At 28.5% G+C, this 22,398-nt stretch overlaps 1 protein-coding gene across 5 annotated transcripts in view; it reads right to left on the bottom strand.

The window, feature by feature from the left end:
• Nucleotides 1-990: 990 nt before the first annotated feature.
• LOC129914056 (fasciclin-1) overlaps nt 991-22,398 on the bottom strand; it is a 161,883-nt gene continuing 140,475 nt past the window's right edge. Inside the window, exons 10-16 of one of the 5 annotated variants that reach the window (XM_055993102.1) lie at nt 19,970-20,060; nt 19,599-19,819; nt 12,522-12,684; nt 10,297-10,444; nt 9,805-9,840; nt 5,110-5,250; nt 991-1,098 (exon numbers count right to left, since the gene is read on the bottom strand). In XM_055993102.1, coding sequence (XP_055849077.1) covers nt 1,094-1,098; nt 5,110-5,250; nt 9,805-9,840; nt 10,297-10,444; nt 12,522-12,684; nt 19,599-19,819; nt 19,970-20,060 — 805 coding nt within the window. In that variant the 3' untranslated portion in view covers nt 991-1,093. Of the gene's footprint in view, nt 1,099-3,679; nt 5,251-9,804; nt 9,841-10,296; nt 10,445-12,521; nt 12,685-19,598; nt 19,820-19,969; nt 20,061-22,398 lie in introns of those variants that run through there. The other 4 variants (XM_055993103.1, XM_055993099.1, XM_055993100.1 and 1 more) reach the window with 4 other exon arrangements.

Here is a 22,398-nt window from a genome sequence, read left to right as displayed (position 1 = left end):
TTTTTAATTGGTTTTTTTTTTGTAAGGTTAATTATATTATATGGTTTTTTTGTTTTTATTTTAAATTTGTCGTACTTTTTTTTTTTGAGTGCAGATAGAATGTTTACGTATGCGTGATGTTTTATTTTTTACTTTTTTTTTTAATTTTTATTTTAATTATATATATTTTAGGAAAATATAAACAAACATATCTTTTAGACTATTGCAAACACTCAGATTAATAATTTTCTTTTTCCCTGTACAAAATTGTACCAAATTTGCTTCAAAAAAATTGTCCAAACTCTATAAATTAATTAAAAGAAACTAAAAAAAATCAATTCTCTTATCCTTGTCTTTTTATATAGTATTTTATACATTTACATCATTACAGAAAAGGCACTAGTTACACGTTAATCGTTACACTATTTCACTTATCTATTAATAATTTTATTTACCCTTTGAGTTCACAGTTAATAATAACGTTTCTAGCTTAATAAAACTTCTCTAAAGTTGAAAATCCATTAATTTGTTTCTTAGATTCGATAAGAAAAAAAACTTTAACGTGTAACTACTGACTATATAATATCAATTTCCATTTATTTTAAATTTTTTAATATTTGTTGTTAATTTTACACATTACAAAAGAAAAACAAGCTATACATTTACATATTTTTACTGAGTAGTTACACAAAGTATCTACTTTAAATATCTTTTATTTTATTTTTTTTTGTTTTTTGTTAAAACAAAATAAATGTTTAAAATTTGATTTTTGAAATTCAGTTTTGTGTTATTTTTTTAATGGTTTTTTGAAAGGTAATAAAAATCTATGTTTTTTTTTTGTTTATATTTATATAATTTATATTTTATTTTATAATTATAATACCTATAAACTTTTCTTTATCATATATTTATATCTTTTTTTCTTAAAGCATAACACTATTTATCTTATAAGCAACTTATATCTTTTTTGTTTTATTTCTTGTATCTTCACCTTAACTTTTTTGGTTTTACTTTTATTTTTTACTTATTTTTGTTTTTATTTTAAATCTGAGAGAGACATACACACACAGATCATCGGCTAAATAAGTAGTGTAGTTGGGTTACTTTTAAGCACCTAACCTATAAATATAATATTGTGAAATTTGATTTGTGGTTGTGTTGAATTATTATTTTATTTTATTTTTTTGTTTAAACTAGTTTATTTTTTAGTTAAAATTTTTTATTTTTTGTTTTAGTTAGTATTTTGAAACTATAGGTAATGTATCATTTTTTTTTTATTGTTAATTATGATTCTTAAAAATTATATATAATGCTTGAGTTTGACTATAATGATTTTCTGTGAAAATGCAAAACGATTTCAAAATTCAAATTATTATTATTTAAGGAATATAATCTAAGATGAAAAATATGCGCTTATAAACTTGCAACGAATTTCTTTTGCTAAATGAAAGTAAAAAAAATGTGTAGAAAAGAAGCATTACTTCGAAGACACTTTTTTATTTTTAAATGAAATGAAAGATTGTATTATGATAAAATTGAATTTTTTTTTTAATTTGAATGTGCTGAGTATTTTCTTTTTCGTTAAAACTTTTTGCATTTATATATTTTCTCTATCAATGACTTTTTAAGTTGTTTGAAAATTCAAATTGATTGTTTTTTCTGCTTGCTAAAATGTCCCTTCGTAGCTGTTTTCTATAACAAACTGAAAAGCTTGACTGCAAAAAAAGAAAGCTATTATTCACTAGTTTAAAAAAATCATCTGGATGTAAAGAAATTGAAATGTCAAAAATAAATTCAAATCCATGATATTCACTACCTATCACACAGACAAAAAAATAGTCATTTTTAACTATTTTCATGGTTAAAATCGGGATAACTATTTTGGGTTTGGATTTATTTTTGACATTTGACAATTTTACATCCAGATGTATTTTTTAAACTAGTGAATAATATGGTTGTTAGTGTTGGCAACTCAAATGTTCTGAGTCGGATAAACGGGTTTCGATTGCGTACCTGTCAAAAATTAATATTACTTTGCATTGAGATGATATGCGTTACACTTAATCGGAATTTTTCGCTTAAATGTCATTTCCATAAATGATTATCCGATTTGTCAGTCCGAACGCTTAACACGATACAAGATTCGTAAATTTCGTTGAAATTGGAAACAAAATTGTTCTGATCGGTTATCACGATAGATCTGTTTATAGTTGGAATAGAGTCTATAAATCTCCGTAAATATACGAATACAAGGAAACCTTTTAGTACATCCATAATACCGAATGGCTCAGTTTCGTTCAGTTTTATTTACGGACGTGAAGTGATCTCCCTATCGCATTTTACGGACGTAACGTAACTTCATATTTTTTACTTTCTTTTTATTTGACACTTGACAAAACAAAAAGAATTCATTTTTGACATTAGCATCCGGTTGTTTTCGAGTATTATAGTTGGCAAGGTACCGTATTAAAATATCAGAATACAAGCAAATCATATGGCACATCTATAACAGCGTATTGGTTAGTTTCGTTAAGTTTAGCTTTCGGAAGTAAATTGTCCACTTTACATGCTGACTGCATGTTTCACTCATTTCTTCCAATCGACAAAAAGGAAAGAAAGGTTACATTTACTTTTGACATTTGCTTCCGTTTACTTCCATCTATTATTAGGTATAGGGGAGCCTTAAAAGAAGAACTATAATAGACGGAATTCCACGTAACGCGTGGCCATAATTGAGTTTAAGTTTGTTTCGCTTCATTTAGTTTGCGATAAATAATGTTTCTATTGGAGATTATTACAGTTCAACTATACTGACGTACATTATGGTGGACTTGAAGGTACAATTCTCGCTCTTTATTCCGTTATAAATTAAGACGCATTCAAGTACATTTTTTTTATAGTAGAATAGCACTTTTAACTAAATCAAAAAAAGTGACTTCTCGACTATGACAAGTGTGGTGTCACATTTCTACTAGACCATTATATTTTAGCAAAATTTTCTTGCAGCTTTTATGAAAGCCTGTTTTTTGTTTATTAAAACACTAACTAACTTTTATTCTATGAATCATTTGCGATAAAAAAAAAGAAATGCTTCTATAAGAGCTCTATTATAACTCTTGTTTCTATAAGAGCTCTATAACTATCATCATAATGGTGGCTTAAAGTTATGATAGTTTTAGTCATGAAAGAACAAAATAAATGCTTTTGATTGGTAGTTGTTGTTGTTATACTTGAAAGCAATGTTCAAATTCGTTATAAGAAAAATATACTCTGCTGTTATATTGATGAAAATACTTTATAGGAATTGTTGTTCTAGCTTTTATTTTTTTTACTAATTTGCACTACGACAACAGTAAAATTGTTTTTTTTCAACAAAACTACAATACCTTTTGTCGAATTTTTGTAATTCTTTTGTTTTTGTTAATTCTAATTATCTGAGGAAATTCACTCGAAAAAAATTATGTTTTGACAGAAAGTAATCCTATAACACTGTTGCAATTGCATTATCTGTATGTAATTTGAAAAAATGCCTATTATCTAATAGAAAAAATGTAATGTAATTGTTTTTTTGGTCCTTCGAGCCTTAGATATTTTATTTTTGTTTGTTTGCTGCTGCTGAAATATTTTTTTTATACCCTTCATTTATTTTGTTGTTTAAATTTTATGCAAATTATTAGGAGAAAATATAAAGAAATAAATATTTGTATTTTTTTTTTGTTGTATCTCGGCTACACACGCAATATCTTTGGGTTTGTTTTTTTTTTTATTATTATTTTTTTAAGTTTAGTTTTATTATTTTTATTTGTTTATTTATTTTTTTATTGAAGTACTTCTGGTCAATGAATAATTTATTTATGTGTATAGTTTTTATATCTTAACATTTAATAAATCACTCTTCTACTTAAGGTACACATTATGATAGTGAATAAATTTAAATGTTTTAGTTTTTTTTTGTTTTTTTTTTTTTTTGCTGTTAAATTTATTTATATATATAATAATAATATCTGAATTATGTGTTAAGTTTAATCGGCAGTTTTTTTAGTTTTTTTTCGTGTCGATACATCATGCTCCTGGATGATGATGAGAAATTTTTCTTTTATAAATTTTAATGTTGATTTTGCTTTGTTTTTGTTTTTATGTATACATGCAATTTTTTTTCGAGAGAAATTATATAAATTAAAAATTAAATTTAAAATTGCTTATAGAGAATATGTCATTGTTGTTGTGTGGTGAAAATTGCAAAACATGTTGTTTGTTTGGTTTTTGTTTTTTTTTTGTTTGTTTGTTTTTTTTTTTTTTTTTAATATCATTTCATATTGCTGAATATTAATATCTACATCTCTAATTTAATTAATTAATAATTTTTAATTTTTTTTTTTAATTTTTAGAAAAGTCAACTATTTTAAATAAAAATTATAATTTAGAAAATTCGAACATTCTTTTTGTTTTTAAATATTTTTTTTTGTTTTAATTTATATTTTTTTTTTACTTAAGTTATAAAACATATTTCGCTCTATGACATTTACAAAAAAAAATAGTAAAAGTCTAGTAGGTCTAGATTATAGAAGTTAAAACTGTATGATGGAGAGATTATAGAATGTCGAGAACAGAAAGTCACTATGGTATAATATATGCGATTCATTCACATGTAAGTTATTTGATACAAACATAAATTAAATATTTTTTTAATAATTAAAGTTATATATCTTTGCCAACAAAGGAACAGTTTTAAAATTAATATCTATAGACACTTATTTATGATTGTATGCAAAAGATTAAAATAAAAAAGCTATTTCTGATATAAACAAAAAAATCAGGCAAATGTTAAATTTAAATTAAAAAATAATTAAACAAAATAAATAATTAATATTGTGGAATGCTTTTTTTTTTTTTTTTGAAATAAAGTTTCAAATAAAAAGTAAAGGAAAGAAAGTGATGTTTTTTTTTGTTGATTTTTTATACCAATATATATATTTTTTTTGTTTTTTTTTTTTTTAATAATTTTTCAAATTAAATTTAGAATTTTTGTTTTTAAAAAGAAAATTTATACATTTTATAATACTTTCGCTACAGATACCAACAATAAATTTGCAATAAAGAATGCTAAATTCATTTGTGTCCTATATGTACCTCCACTAACGACGACATCCTTCTCTTCTAAAAATGGATAATCAATAACATGAATTATACCATTTGTACACTCAACATCGGGCCGGTATACGTTGATCTTATGTAAGTTCCATTGAATGTAGTATCCTGGAAATTTACGAGCTGGTGTTTAATCAAAAATGAAGTTAAATTTTTGGAAAAATGGTTAATTTCGCTTTGGTTTTAGCCTTGGAGAGTATAATAATTAAAGTATCTATTAATTTTTTTTTTTTTGTGCAAAGTTTAACTATATAATAATATATATATGATGAAAAATCTACAATGCAATTTTTTAATTTTAAAAGAACAAAGCAATAAAGCTGGCTTTCGTTTTTTTTTTTTTTTTTAACAAATAAAATATGTTCTATGTTTTGGCAAGCCAACACGCGTGTGAAGTGTTACATGACTTATGAGGTTGAGAACGAATATGGGGTTTTATTTATGGTTATTGCAAAAGCTTAATGGTTTTTTTTTTTTTTTTGATAAATTTATGTTTGAATGTGTTTCTTTTTTGAGTGAAATTCAATGGTTTCTATGTAATGTTTGTTTGCAATTTAAATTTCTTTAGTTTCGCTTGAGAACAAGGTGTTTTATATAACTAAACCAATGACACCTTCTTGGGCAATGTACACCTACTCTATGCGCACTAACTGAAAATAACTAATGTAATCAGATCACTGAGTAAAACCGTTTTAAAAGATGTTTTTTTTTTGTTTTACCCAGTTCTAATAAGAATAAGTCTACAGAAAGCACTTTGGCTTCCATTTATAAAATGAAGTTAAGTCAGAAACTTGATTTCATCGTTAAAAAAGTTATTATTTATAACTGTAAGTGTTGCCGTTGTTTTTTTATTAATTTTTTTTTTTATTTCTAGTCATTTTTCGGAATTTTAAATTCAAAGCCTGGCAACCTCTACTTGTGGCAATATTTTAAGTGGCAACCCTGGTTTATTTTAATCAGTAATAATAAAACTTTTATTTTGTATTAAAACTAAAAAAAAATCAGATGACCGTGCCAAAGTAAGCTTACAAAGCCGAAAAATTCAATTCTGAAAAGAAAGTAGTTTTTTAATTTTCTCAAAAACTAGAAGACATAGAATCATACAGTTTTGTAATCAAAATTTTGAATTTAAAATCAAGTATTTCAAAAACCTTTGATTGAAATATAATTTATAATTAAGAATGAAATTTTAGCTTTTAAAAAAGTTATTATTTATAACTGTTAGTGTTGCCGTTTGTTTTTAAATATTTTTTTTTCATTTTTAGTCACTTGCAGCAATATTTGAATTGGCAACACTAGTTTATTTTAAAGAGAAATAATAAAACTTTGATTAAGTAGGTATTTGAATTTTCAAAAAAAACAGATGGCTGGCAATTTTCACCAAAAATGTACCTCTTTAAACCTGGCAACCCTAGGGTTGCGACAGGCTGAAAACAGGCAACCCTGTTTTTTTTAATCTTTGCATCATTTCCTTTCAAATGACGTATATTTAAAAAAAAAACATCGGTTCAGTAAAGTTTCAAGAAGACGATGCCACAAGCTGACATTTAAACTCTTGTTATATCAAAAATATTGTTTCGGTTGGCCACTAAGAGATGAAAAAATTTCAATTTTGAAAAAAGGTCTATTTCATGAACCTAAGTCTGGAGCTAGAGCATCACAATCAAAAACGAATATAGGCTTGTTTCGCAATGTCAGACTAATATTTGGGGAGCTGGAGATTTTATTGGAAACGTAAATTGTAATATTTCTATCATCCTTTCAGAATATACATATATGTATTTCATAGAAAAAAATATTTTGTCTGAAATAGCTTGGACCATTTTGTTCACATTTTTGTGAAAACCAGTTAATACAGTAAAATAAGGAGAAAAAAGGGGTAAATCTCGGAATGAATGTTAGTAGAAATTTTTTTTGCTCAATATCTTCCTTTTGCCATTCTATAACATATCTCAAAAGTCTAGAAAAATCTCATGTCCGCTTGTCGCGATTTCAAGGTCAAATCGCGAAATGCAGATTTTCAAAATTAGCAAAAATAGGCTATGGTATTATATACACATATGATACATGATTTCAAGCTATTTTTTAATGCTGATTCCAAAAAATCAAAAATCAAGACAATCTGACGTCTCTGGAAAAAGTTATACCTGTTTTTCATCTGTCAACTCATATTATTATAACAGTTGCAAACTTACTGCCGACAAACCCTTAAAAGTTATGGTAGATGAACCAAATTTTGCATGAAGATTTTAGAATCCATCATTATTAAAAATCAAAACAATCCATTACAAAAAATATATATACCTACGAAATAATGGTATTTTTTTATGGAGCGGCAAATTTTAGGATATGCACTAAAGAAGATTCTTGTTCATCTTAGGAATAAGTGCTAATGGGCTATTTTTTTCATTTTAATCTTTGTTTGGATATTCTTTAACTACCCTCAAAAATCTAAAAAAAATCTCATGTCCGCAAGTCCTAATTTTCTTGGTTTGAAAATAAGGTGCAGATTTTAAAAGATTGAAAAACTTCACTTCAGATATTTGTGTCAGATCAACATGAATAAGGTGCATTACTTTTCAGGGATGGTCAGGTTGACTTGTTTGTGAGTTTTGTTGGAATAAGTGTTAAAAAATACCTTTAAATCATGTCGCTTATGTTGGTATACATATACAAATTTAAACTTTTTTAAAATATGCACCTTATTTTCAAACCAAAAAAATTAGGACTTGCGGACATGAGATTTTTTTAGATTTTTGAGGGAAGTTTAAGAATATCCAAACAAAGATTAAAATGAAAAAAATTAGCCTATTAGCACTTATTCCTTAGATGAACAAGAATCTTCTTTAGTGCATATCCTAAAATTTGCCGCTCCATAAAAAAATACCATTATTTCGTAGGTATATATATTTTTTGTAATGGATTGTTTTGATTTTTAATAATGATGGATTCTAAAATCTTCATGCAAAATTTGGTTCATCTACCATAACTTTTAAATGTTTGTCGGCAGTAAGTTTGCAACTGTTATAATAATATGAGTTGACAGATGAAAAACAGGTATAACTTTTTCCAGAGACGTCAGATTGTCTTGATTTTTGATTTTTTGAAATCAGCATTAAAAAATAGCTTGAAATCATGTATCATATGTGTATATAATACCATAGCCTATTTTTGCTAATTTTGAAAATCTGCATTTCGCGATTTGACCTTGAAATCGCGACAAGCGGACATGAGATTTTTCTAGACTTTTGAGATATGTTATAGAATGGCAAAAGGAAGATATTGAGCAAAAAAAATTTCTACTAACATTCATTCCGAGGTTAAACCCTTATTTGACTGGATTAAGTCAATTTTGTTTATTTAGCTTATTTTGTATGCGTACTAAAAATATTTCTTTTTTCTGAAAGAAAAACGTTCTTGTAAAACCGTGTCGCTTTTTACCATGTAGTTAAGGGTATCTTAAATATTATTTGCGCGCTTCATTTTGAAGAACTATAGCTCAAAATTATATCTAAGCTTGCTCCTAGGAAACATTTTTTTCTGATTAATTGTTCAGTGATTGAAATGTTTGTTTAAAAGTTTAAAATTTTTCAATAGAAAAAAATGTTACGCATACACCACAGTGACTGTTGCATTTTGAATTCTAAAGTGATTCAAAAAGACTAAAGTTTACCAAAAAAAATGAAAACAGATGACTTATATTGGTTATTCACTGACATTAAAAATTAATTTACTATAATTTTTGTTTACTAAACTCATTTTCTGAAAGAAATTAAAGCCTCTATCAAAGCAAAGCTTTTTTGCAGTCTCAGTCTTCATACCAAAGTCTTGTTTGTGTGGTGCATCTACAAGAGTGTCATGATGGTTTCAATCTTTGGTAGTACTCAATGAAAACATTTCAAAACACATTGAATTGTGTATGGTTACTCTATAGACTCGAGAAGTTCTGTAAATGTATTTTTTTGTAATGGTTTGAATTTGCAGTTGTTTTTTTTTTTTTTTTTTTTGTTTAAAAGTGGTTATTTTCCAATTAAAAAGTTGAAAACTTTAAAGAGCATTTCATCGATCACAAAACAAGTGTTTGTTTGTGATCCACTGTTTAAAGCAGTTCAAAGTGCTTGCGGACTAACAATAAACTTTCTAGGAAAAAGCGTCTTAAACTGAAATAGCTGCATTGAAAGGCTGTGTTCCAATTTTATTGTTTTTGGAATTTTTTTTATCCAACGTTAAAAATAAACAATTAACTAATAGATATACAAAATTATGACGATGCTGAAATTGCATAAATATTTTCATATATATATAAACAACTGTGGTGATACTTTGAATAAATTTAATTTTTTGTATAAGCTTTTAAGCATAATTTTTATATTTTTCGTTAAATAAATAAAAATAAATAATAAAATAAATTAGCATAAGCATTATAATCTAACAAACAAACTTGCTTTTATAATTTTTATTTTATATAAATTTAAATTTATTATATTTTTGAGATACTTTTTTTTTGTAGTTGTTTTTTTGATATTTAAATGAATTGAATTGATTATAAATGTTAGACATTGAAAAATGTTGACACGCAATGATGAATTATGTTTGTAAAGGTTTTTGTATGTATATTGTTTTTTAATATATTCTTTTTTTTTTTTTACATACAAATGTCTAAACGCAACAACTCACCAGTCCATTCATGGTCCTCGTAATCATCATGTAAACCTTTTTTTTTTATTTGTTATTTTTTTTTTTTTTTTTGTTTTATAGTAGAAGTTTTTATAGAGTTTAAGCAAACGTTAAGGAAAAAAAAAAAAACAAAAGAAAACAAATGTTTGAGTTAATTTGTTTTCAAAAAAATAACCGAGACATGAGTGAAAATTTAGTAATTTTGTTTGTTGTGAATTTTTTAAGGGAATTATAAGGAGAACGTTTTTTTTAGCTTTTAGTTTTTTTTTTTTTTTTTCAATATAATACATTCCACTGAAGTTTTTTTTTTATGTTTTTTTAATCAATAGTTTGGAATACCATTAATTTATTTTGAATCTTAAGAGTTACACAAAGCATGATTGTTAAACTCCAAGTATTCGTAGGATTTATCTAGGCATATTTTTTTTTTGGGGCTATCGTTTAGTGTTATTTTGTACGTTTTTTGGTTTGGTTGAAAAATTTTATACTTACGTCCTAATTCTTCGTGAACTTTCATTTTAAGGGAATCCCGGAATGTTGGTAGAACAATTGAATCACTTTCTTCGGTCATTGTTGCTAGTTCCTTCATTGTAAATGTACGTTCTGCGATCACAAGATGCCTCTCAAGAATTGATTTGGACTGAAAAAAAAAAAAAAAAAATTAAAGGAAAAATTACTTACAAAAATTACTACGGTCAAAATTCTATAAATTTTTCAAATCATTTGAGAGCATTACAAAATATATTTATAAAAAGAAGAAACCAATAAAAAATAAAGAAAGTAACACTGAGACTGCTCACAAACTTAAAGAAAATTTAAGTTCAGAATATGACTATGAATATGACAGAATTCGAAGATTCAAGAAATTGGATTGATTTTGACGTAAAGTCTTCTTTGCGTCAATGTACTCGCGGGTCTCTGGAAAACCTGAAGCGGCGATTGTGGATGAGCTCTCCAATGAAAATAAAGGTCTGATATCTGTGTGGAACTCCATCGGGGCTAAGCTATCTGGGATGGTCTTCCCTTACACCTTATCTGTTTATTAGGGTTCCTTCCGAAGATTCGGTTCGGTTCAGCGAATACAGGGTAATAAAGTGTTATGCATTTCCTTAGTAAAAGTTTTGCTAAGATCAGCAGGGAGTGCTTGAGGCTCAAGCTTATCCCAGCTAAGGAGGTACATATGGAAACCCGCTGGCTCGCATTTGGCTGCCCCTCATGAGCCAAGCGGACCGGAGCTAATTCACAGTATTCATTGGTTAAACCCGTTGATTCCTTTGCGCGGCTGGGTAGTCATTAAGATTGAGGAACCGCAGATTAACAGCTTGTCTTACCTGCTGGAGATTTTCGAGGTCAGTCTTGGGGCTCTCGAAAAGGCAGAGTTCAATCTTCGATTTGGTATTTGAAATGCAAAAATTAGGATTCTGTAGAATCAAGAAACAGACCCTAACCTGGTTGAGGATATTTTCGAAGTTGACTACAGCCTCAAAAAGGCTGGGGTCCTTACCGGAGCTAGTTCCCGCCCCTGGCTATGCAGAATCTAAACATTATTAAAAAACATGCGTCGATGTGCTTTAAAATGTGCTTCGGATACCCTGAAAGTCTTCCAGAGGGAAGAAAACTTCGATGTAGGTATTATAAAAAAAAAAAAATGGCCGCAGACCGAGAAGTCTCCAAAACAAACATTATAATCTTTTCTAAAAACCCGTCAGTTTTAACCAAGGTATTTAAGCTTAAAAAAAAAACCTAAAATCCTTTTTGTGTCCCGATCTTAGCACCTCTGCTAAAATAGTTTTTGTTCTACAACAATAAAATTATTTTTTTTACAAATTCGATGATAGTATGGGAATGTATAAAGTAGCTTAACGCAAAATTACTTTCAATTGTGTAAACTAAAACACATCTGAGGAAGCACGGATCAATGTCGGTGTCCCTTTTCAATTTTGCTTCTATTGATCAATCTATTGAAATCATTATCTTGTTATCAAAACTCAAGAAACCAGCATGAAAACATTTTTGGATATTTTATTTTTCCCATCACGGATTAGCATGGATTTTATAGAAATTTCCCAGGGCTTTTGTTATCCATCAAACTTTCGTTTTGCTTTCATTCATTTTATATGCGCTTCTACCAAAATAATAAAACTAAAAACTTATTCACTTCACCCAAAAAAAAAGAATAAAACAATAAAACCAAAAAAAAAAAAACTTATCACAGAATTGAAAACCTTGTAAACAAGTCCATCACGGTTATTGTTAGAGAGTCTAATTTAACTATGGAACAATTTTTGTTTTTTTTTTTTTTATATGTTATAAGAATTCAATTCAGAAACTTTTTAACTTTTTTTTTTTTAAAGGGTTTCAAAACTTTATTTTATGTTTTTTTTTCTTATACACATCCATCCAATGCCATTCAAAAAAATTTCGTAGCTTTTTCTCAAGCGGCTGGTGTAACTTTTACTGAACAAATGAGATTTTGAATTTTTATTATTTCCTCATCGTTTCACAGAAAAAAATAAAAATAAAAAAATAAAAAAAAATAAAAAATCCTTTTATGAAAACTTTTTCGTCAACAAAAAACACACACAAATACGAAAAAAATAAAAATATATTCTATAACATTACTTAGGTATCTATAAAAAATAAACGTAGGAGGAGATACTGGCTCCCATGAACTCATTTCAAATTTGATGTTAAACCAAAAATCAAACACAACTTACATGATAAGCGAAATCCCTCATAAAAAGCTTCTTATGTGCTGATGGGTAATCGAATTGAGTCTTCTGCCAGGCCATATCCCGAGGGACAAAGAATGTGTATCTTCGTTGAGTGTTATTCAGTTGAACGTTGAAATCTGACATTTTGCTTAAAGTATAGGTATCACTGCAAAAAAGAAGAGGTAAACAATAATAATAAAAAAAAAAACGAAGAAATTCAAGAAAACATTTGTATTTAAATTTTGTTGTATACAAAATAAAATAAAAAAAAAGAATAAGAAAACATCAAGCTAAATTAATCCAGTTGCATTGACTTTTCGTTTGCACTTGGAGAAAATATTCAAAGAAAAATCGGTTAAATTAGCAACGAAGCTGACAGAATGATTTTACAGGGATTTTGGAATAATCGACAGTTATCTCAACAAAAATCAACCTTTATAATAACTCGGACCTCGAAGGAGTTTAAGAAATATGCTGAACCAATCAATATTTCTAACGAAAGTAAACATAAAAATACTTATCAAATATAGAAGATTTAATACAGAAAGGCTTTAAAAAATAAACGTTTGTTATTCTATCAACTGCCTTCGCAAAGAGAAACCAGCTATTAAATCTCATCCAACACCAGAACTACATTGCAGAAGAAACTGCAGTATACCAAGCCTGAGACTCAGGTAAATCTACAGAAAAATTGACAAGTAAAATTTTTTGTTTTTATATCAATAACACTGGGCAACAAGAGTTTTGTTTTATTTAGTTTGATAAACTTTTCCGAAAGTTTTTAGGGTACTGAACTCGAATCCGAAATAAAACATTTTCTATCAGCTCGAGTTTCGAGATATTCCCGTCATAAAATCTCAATCATCGATTTTTTGCCATTTTTTAAGCATTTTTCTAGCAGAGGTTTTTTTCATGAACAAAACAATACTTGCCTAGAGGTTTTGGTTGTGCTTAACACGAACCCGAACCCAAAAATGTTCTATTAACTCGAGTTTTTGAGATATTCTTGTTGTAAAATTCTATTATAGATTTTTTTGCTAGTTTAAGCTATAGTGGTTTTGTTTTAGAACCAAAACATTTCTTTTCATAAAGTTTTAAATGTGCTAAGCTCTATTCCAAAAATCAGTATTTTCCTATGAGCTTGCGTTTTAGAGATATCCCAGTTATAAAATCTCAATAATCGATTTTTTACTACTTATTAAGCTACAGTTGTGTTTAGCGTACAGTGATCTTTTTTCAGAAACAAAACAATACTTTTCTAGAGCGTTTGAGTGTGCTCAACTCGACATAGAAGTCAGAATTTTTCTATCAGCTTGCGTTTTTGAGCTATTCCCGTTATAAAATCCCAATAATCGATTATATTTGATTTTTTTTAAGCATTTCCTTAGTACCTTGATCACCCAAACTAGAACTGCTAGAAAAAACTGTGGGCAGATTTGAAATCAGCGATGCTAAATTAGTAAAAACATGTTAAGAAACTTCCTAGAACAAAAAAATATGCAATTTTGTTGACCAGTGTAATCCTTCATCTGCTGATCCTGAATGTTCAATGATTATAAAAAGTTCAGATTCTCAAGAATTGGCATCAGCAATACCTCCTTTCCACAAAACTAAAAAAAGTGCGACGAAGCAATACATAAGACATGGAAGAAGAATACTGCACCCAGTGGTAAAATTCCTATCCGAAAAGTGCAACAGTATTTTTGATATTTGTGTTTTTTCTTAATTCTGAAGGTGTATGAATGAGGTATTTCTAATGCTAAACGGTCAAAAAAATCAGAACTTATATGAGGCAAATTTTTCTATAAAAGCTCCTGTCCCCATTATTTAGCTTAGAAGTGTTCAGTAAAGATTTGTAGTTGCAAGTTCCATATTCTTGGCCGAAAATTTCCACAATACGAGTCATCGTACTCAGGAAAGCTAATACCCTACCCACGTCCACTACGAGTACGAGAAAAAAATCGTGTCTCCGAATCAAACTGTCCAAGTCAGACCTCATGTACTTCAAGAGACTTCTATCTAGCAATGAAACGACAGGAGTAATCGATCAAGAGAAAACTGGTCATACACCCTGCTGTCGATTCAATTGTTGAGGGTCAACAAACTTGAAACAGCTTATGGTAGCCAAATTAGTTAATCACATCTGAAACTGATATATCTCAACTGTAGCTGTAAAATCGTAACCAAATCTGATGAATATCGCTGCCAAAATTGCTCTTAAGTTTAATTTCTTTTAAACGCTTCTGAACGCTTTTATTTTACCTATTTTTTGAAGTAGTTGTAGTAATTAATCTTACATTGCGGTAATTTTATTAAAGCTGATATCAGCAACAACAGAATTTATCAATAGTTGTAGTTATTTGTTGATTTTGCAAATAAAAAAAAGTTTCAGATTCCTATAACAAATGGCGCCCAACAATTGTGACTACATTCCCCAAACTATTTTCGTTTAAGCATCGGAATATGAATAAGGAACACCAAAAGGTCTATAATGTTAAATGTTAAATGCCATTGGTTTAATTTGTTAATTATTAGTTATTTTCAATAAACATTTTTATTTATTTACCTTTGAGTGCTTGATTTTCTGTTCAGTGTAGGTGTTTATTGGTATTCAATAGAATTTCGACAGACGTAAGAGCGTGTTATGTTTTGTCTGTAAATATTTTCCTTTCATTTGAAATTGTATAGTTCGATTTGATTGGTAGTATACAAGTTAAGTTTCTTTTTTTTTTCTCTCCCTATTTTGTAACACCGATTCTTTGTTTGCCCCTGCACTTAGCTTGATTTAAAATAAACTTTTTTTCATGTTTGTAGTTTCTTTTTTTTTTTTCATTATTTAAAATATTCATTTTTATACGTCTATCAATACAAAAATGTTTGATTTTTTTGTATTCGTTTTGGATGCATGGGTGGTTGTTGTACCAAGCTCTATATAGAAATTATTGACACTATGACATAAAAGGTTCTTTGAATGTTTGTTTTGATTTTCTAAGTATAATTTTAACAGATTTTCTATTTGAAATAGCTTTATATTAAATATTTTAAATATTCGTAACTAGGTGACTTCTTTGATGTCAATAGTGAACGATAACTACCGGAAATTAACATAAGAGGAAGTTGGAGTAACTCAACGGACTGGGAAATATGTGTTGTTATGTTATTAAGAAAACGTATTTTTGATAGCAAACTTTTAAGTTCAAGCTGGAGTAAAAATGTTTTAAAAAGAGAATACACAAGGATAGTTTGTCGACAGTTTACTTAACTAACTCAAACAAAGTTTTTTTTTTCTATTCATTTTAGTTTCTTTTAGAGTGTCATTTTTATTGGTAGCACTATCAGTTTCTTGTTATTTTTCAAACCAAATGCAATATTATTTTTGTTTTTCTTTGAATAACTTATTCACATACAAATGAAATGACGCTAGATGGCGCCCCACGTTAGCTTAATTTCATTATGAGTTCATTTTTTTAGATAATTCTTTCAAGGAGAAAAGTTTGATGAGGTTCTTGTCTGCATTAAATACAGTTTTCAAAAAAGTAAGTACTATAAACCATTTTACTAGGACCAGAGGTTTAATCAGGACATGCATTCTTACTTGCTCTATAGGGCAAGTATTGGTTTCGTGTAGAAAAAAAAATTGAGGTTTTAATCAAAACCAACATTACGATGATAGAGAATATCAAAAAAGTGGTTTTCGTCATGCCGTCCGTCGGTCTATGCGTGTGTGCGTCTGTGCGTCTGTGCGTCCATCTGTACATCGAGCTAGGGCCTAAACGGATGGATGGATTTGCTTGAAACTTGGTACAGATGCTTTTTACGCTATTCCCTAGACCCGTTTTTTTTATTTTTTTAATATCGCCTTTTTAACGCATATCTCCCATATACCGTTTTCGAGGAATTGTAACTTTCTCGAAAACGGCTCTAACGATTTTGATCAAATTTGGTATACGTAATAGACTTATTGATTCTAACAAAACTGCGTTTTTAGTTTTTCTCAAAAAATGCAGAGAACGGAAATATGGCGTTGCCGTTTTTCAAAAATTGACATATTTTTTAAGTTCATAAATTTCATCACAGCATAAGCCAATTTTATTAAAAATTTACAGACATCATTTTGAAGTATAAAATATATAAAAAAAAAATATTTAAAAAAAAAAATAAAATGCACGACTGGGTCGCACGTACTTGCTCTTGTAGTTTACAGTATCTCTATCTTAAATATCTATTGGAAATTTAAGATTTTAGTGTCGAAAAAAAAAAAAAATCAAAAAAAAAAAAAGTTTAAAAATTAAATTCAAATTTTTTTTTTTCAAACATGTTTTTAAAAATATTTTTTTTTATATATTTTATGCTTCAAAATGATGTCTGTAAATTTTTAATAAAATTGGCTTATGCTGTGATGAAATTTATGAACTTAAGAAATATGTCAATTTTTGAAAAACGGCAACGCCATATTTCCGCAGTTTTGTTAGAATCAATAAGTCTATTACGTATACCAAATTTGATCAAAATCGTTTGAGCCGTTTTCGAGAAAGTTGCAAAACGGGTCTAGAGAATAGCGTAAAAAGCATCTATACCAAGTTTCAAGCAAATCCATCCATCCGTTTAGGCCCTAGCTCGATGTACAGATGGACGCACAGACGCACAGACACACAGTGCGTTGATTCAGTGCAAACTATGGACAAAATTCAAAACAGCCTAATTTGTATGATCTTTTCTTTTAACATTATTTTTTAGTCTCATGGCAAGTAAATAGTGTATAAAAACATTTTTTATTTCGGTTATAAGTTTTTGTCATATAAGGTACACTAAGGATTGTTATTTTTATAACTCAAAAAGTGCGTTTTTCATACAAATTGTGCGTAAAAAGGCTTGAAACAATCAGTCATAGCTAGCAGGGACGCGGGTGGACGCGGATGAATGATACCTTTTTGAAAAGGTTATTTTCCACTTTATAACCTATTAACTTTTTTGTGAATGCACGTGAATCAAAAATTATGCTGAACTTTGAAAATAAGCTGTTTTTGTGAGAAATAAACCGTTACTTTACCGGTTATTAAAACGATCTAAGACTTTGGAGTGCAAAAAAAAACCAATAAAATATATTAAGCTTACCCTTCTTACGAGTATCCAATTAAAAACCGGTTTAATTGGAGCAATTTAACTCCGTAGTGCAGCTATTCGTAAATCATCACTAAATGGCCTACTTTTGACATGTTACCTTTAAGAGGGTGTGTAGCTTGCTGTAGTTGCATTTTACAAAAAAAAAATTACAGTTCATCTAGTTAGGCATCTGGCTATAATTTTGCATTCTTCAAAACCGGTTTTAGAAGGTCAAATTTTTTGACTTTTTTCCACTGGTCGCCGCACTGTGAGACGCACAGACGCACAGACCGACGGACGGCATGACGAAAACCACTTTTTTGATATTCTCCATCATCGTAATGTTGGTTTTGATTAAAACCTCAATTTTTTTTTCTACACGAAACCAATACTTGCCCTATAGAGCAAGTAAAAAATTTGAATTTAATTTTTAAACTTTCGATTTTTTTTTTTTTGATTTTTTTTTTCTCGACACTAAAATCTTAAATTTCCAATAGATATTTAAGATAAAGATACTGTGAACTACAAGAGCAAGTACGTGCCACCCAGTCCTGCATTTTATTTATTTGGGGTTTATTTTATTTTCCATTCTAGTTTCTTTTCATAAAAACCCAAAAGAAACATGCATGTCCTGGCTAAACCTCTGGTCCTAAAAAAATGAAAACGCTATTTAAGAGGGTGTGTCATTTTTGTATGGCGGAAAAAAAGTACTCTAATTTTGCAATGCAATAATAGTGGTCAAAATTTGTAATAGTGTCTAAGGTTTAGTAATATGTAAAAAAAATTAAAATATCGTTTTTCTTTGGCTCGCTCAAATCTGTTGAAGTTGTTAAGAAAAAAAACGATTTTATATGAAAAAATGATTTTTTTCCTTCGCTAATTATTTCTCAACTTCTTTTCTAATTGTTCACTTTCAACAAAAATAAGCTTAAAAGTTTTTTTTTATATAAAAATCTTTCACCTAAAGAAAGCCTAAAAATATTGAATATATTTTTTTTTTGTGTTCAAACGGTGCAATTAAAAAAAAAACATATCTTTCAAAAATCTCTAAAATTCTAAATTTCTTCGATTGAATGAAAATTGTAAACGCAGAATTTAATTTTGATAAACAATGCAACTCTTAAAAGCTATTACATTTGAAATTCCATAGTTGAGAATTTTGACACACCCTACTATTTATTGCAAAGAAGAACCTCATGAAACTTTTTACCTTTAAGGCCTGGTACGCAGCTCGCGCTAAATTTTAGAGCCTTCTAGCGTCAAAATAAGAATTTGAAAAAATAAGGGAATTTTTTGTATTACTTTGAAATAGTTTTTCTACTTAGGAACTTTTATTTTCACACCTTACAACTGTTTCTCCCGTGGACAAATTTTTTTCCGGTTTACCGGCTTCCATTTTGGCCAAACTACATGAATGTGAAATTCCTCACCCATTTCTATTCACCTTCTTGAACCTTCAATTAATTCACTTTAATCTTCTTTATTATAAACAAAATAAAAAACAAATACTCAGTCATTTCCATAAGCTCAATCTTCATGATCCATAACTTAAATTTTATAAGCTTTTTAATCGGTCAGAAAATTGTTAAAAATAGCAATATATTTGAATTCTATCCATCTACAACCTTTAGGTTAAGAGCAAATGCCAGACTTAGATTAAAATGTCAGAAAGTGAATTTGATTTCCACAAAGCCTAACTCAATGAATAAAACTAAATCAAATCACTTCAACACTTCAATTTTTTTTTTCCTAAAATTTAATTTTAACTTTAAAGTTGACATCTGCATGAATCATCATCATCATTACTGTCAACGTTCATATAGCAAGAAAAATTCTCTAAGATGAAAAAACTCAAGAATTCTTTAATTACTCAAACCATTAAAGAAAATAATAAAAATAAAAAAAAAAATAAATAATAAAATATCTTGAAAGATAAAACTTGTATCTACTCTATTTCTATATCTATATATTACATACCTTAACATTGGATCTGTTTCTAGCTTGCCCAAGACAGTTGTATATGGCACACCAAGGACTTTATCAATAATATGAACAAAACCATTAAGCTGGGCAACATCTGCCTGAACAATGGTTGCGTTCACCCCACCACCTTCGACAGTAATTACTTCATCAGCATTATCGCCTCGAATGTTGAAATAAAGGAATGTCCTGTTGTTGACCGTTGGTACTTGGGCAATCTGAAAATGTATATTATATATAGAAATTTTTTCTCTATTAATATTTTTCTGTCGTCCTTTTTTTAGAATTTACCTAATTGAAAAAAACAAAACAAAAAAAAAAAAAGAAGAAAAATAAAAAGAACATTCTTTTACTAAAGCATTCCTCACCATGTTTTGGTTCTTTTGGCGAATTTTTTCAACATTTAAACGATCCTTGATTATGTGCATGTTTAGAATTTCCCTCATTTTTTCACGATTTCTGTAAGAAAAAAAAAAACAAAAATAAAAATTAATGAATAAAAGAAATGGTATGAATTTTTGTGTGAAATAACTTTAAGCATTAATTAGGGGAATTATTTAAAATATCTTCGAATTATTCCAAAAGTTGGTGTTTTTTGGTTGGAACACAATAATCTCCTGACAGTCTGCCACCCTAATGTTACGTCACAAGTCACTCTACCCTAACATTTAAGTAAATAAGGAAACACATAAAATGTGGTGTCATAATGTTTATCGTTGCATTCGTGCAGCAACCAACCAACAACAAAATGCAATCCAATGAGTCATCTAAATAATTGTACTGACGTGTGTGTGCACAGTCCGCATATATCTCGTGCGATATCCCATCACAAGGACTCCCTGTTCCTTATTTAACAATTAAATAGCTGAATCATTTCATCAAAATAAAAAAAAAAAAAACGAAAGAATAATAAAAGTCCATGTTTGAATGGGGGAGGGGGAAGTGCCTACATCAACTCCAACTCAATTCAGGACATTTTCACCCTCCGTTTTAATTGTCTACCTTCAATATAATTGTAAAAAGTTTTTCACGTAGAGGCTAACTCGAAGCCAATGTGCATTAACAACCTTTTAATCGAACATTTAAAAATGCATGGGGGAAAGAGTGATAAAACAACCCCCTTTAAGTAATGAATACAAGAGGAGGGAAAAAAATGACCCCATTGTTTTAGCTGAAGGTGAGTGCAGTCATGAATCTATTAGTTGGCTATGGAGCGAAGGAAATTATAGACTTTTTTTTTATTGAGATTATTATTATTTCCACTTCAACATAAAGCTTTGGGAAAAGTCTATGAAGTTGAAGCTGGCATTTATCCTTTATGAATTGGCTTTGGGAAAATGAGGGCTTAATTAATTAAAAAACCTGGAAAACTTTTATTTTTTTTAGGATTATTATATTTTAAACTAGAAAATGAGTGGTGTAGTTGAATTTGTAAAATATAACTCTGCGTTTAACCAGGTTTAAGAAATGTAAAGCCCTCACCACAAAGTTCTATAGAAATGATTTTTGAATATTTTCCATTGGCTACTAGTCTCTGAAACCTCTCTGGTTTCAGGGCAAATATGCAAATTATGGTAGTAGCAACTCCTGTATGAACCATCATCAAACAGAAGACAATAGGATGTAATAAGGAAATATTTTTAGGGGTTTATTGTGCACACGCTTGAGGTAGGTACTAGGTACTTTTTGTATAGAAATTCTTGTAGAAACATCAAAGAATGTTTTTGATACATGAAAATATCCCTCAAACATGGAAAATTCCTTTTGTCTCTTTTGCGTATCATGAGATTGCCCTAAAGCTGAGAAAATGTGTGTTCGTTTATATGCATAAAACAATAAAAGAATACTACACCTTTATTCGAAATCAAAAACGAAAATTGGTTGTTTGTTTTCTGTGCCCAGAGTTGAGTGAGATGCTGAAGTATGAAATTGAAATACAATATGAATTCGAATAGAAAGACTAGTAGCACTCTCGGAGTGTTGAAAATAATGAAATATTCATGAATCAAAGTCAAAGTATCTATCATTCAGAAATTTGTAACCTTTTTTTCTATCTTGAGATTTGCGTTTATAGACAAATTTTATTGCACTCTTAAACTGGAATGCATTTATTGCTGCAGGTATTTTAATTGTAATGCTGAATTTAACTTGTCGCCTTACCAGGATTTTTACTAAAGAAGTTAACGAAAATTTTAGTAAAAAAAAACGTCCAGTTTGGGCAGGCCTGAGGGTTTAAGTTTAGATTACACTTCTGTGAGATGATATCTACTGGTTTTTCGAAAAGTAGAGTAGAAATCGGTCGGATTAAATTTCACTTTCTAAGGGAAACCTAGTACACACTGAAAAATATGAGCAGGCAAATTACACTGGTCTGCAAAATTTAACTTTTTTTTTTCTCCTTCAAATAATTTTTTGATATTATGAAAGATTAGACTTTCCTGAATCTAAATCTGGTTTCAGAAAAATTCTATCAGGTACCATTTTTGGAAAAATGATTTTTGAAAAATGTGGGTAGTTTCTAAAAAATCATCCTTTTAAATGCATTTGAACTTGTATAAAACTTTGAACTCTTTTTGTCGCATTGAGCTCAAATTTGGAGGACTTATTCTTCATAATATGACGATTAACACCAAATATGTCCTTTTACATTAATTTTTAATCATTTTTTAAATTACTGATTGACAAAAAAAGCAGACATTTCGAAATCCTTCACTTTTTAGTAAATCCTACATGAACAAAAGTACCTTAATTAAGGAAAATGTAAAATATCAATGCTCATTATATTTAAAAAGTCAAA

This window comes from Episyrphus balteatus, chromosome 3 (assembly GCF_945859705.1).
Source record: "Episyrphus balteatus chromosome 3, idEpiBalt1.1, whole genome shotgun sequence".
Lineage (NCBI taxonomy): Eukaryota > Metazoa > Arthropoda > Insecta > Diptera > Syrphidae > Episyrphus > Episyrphus balteatus.
Note: the sequence above shows the minus strand (reverse complement) of the source record. Positions and strands in the feature narration are given on the sequence as shown.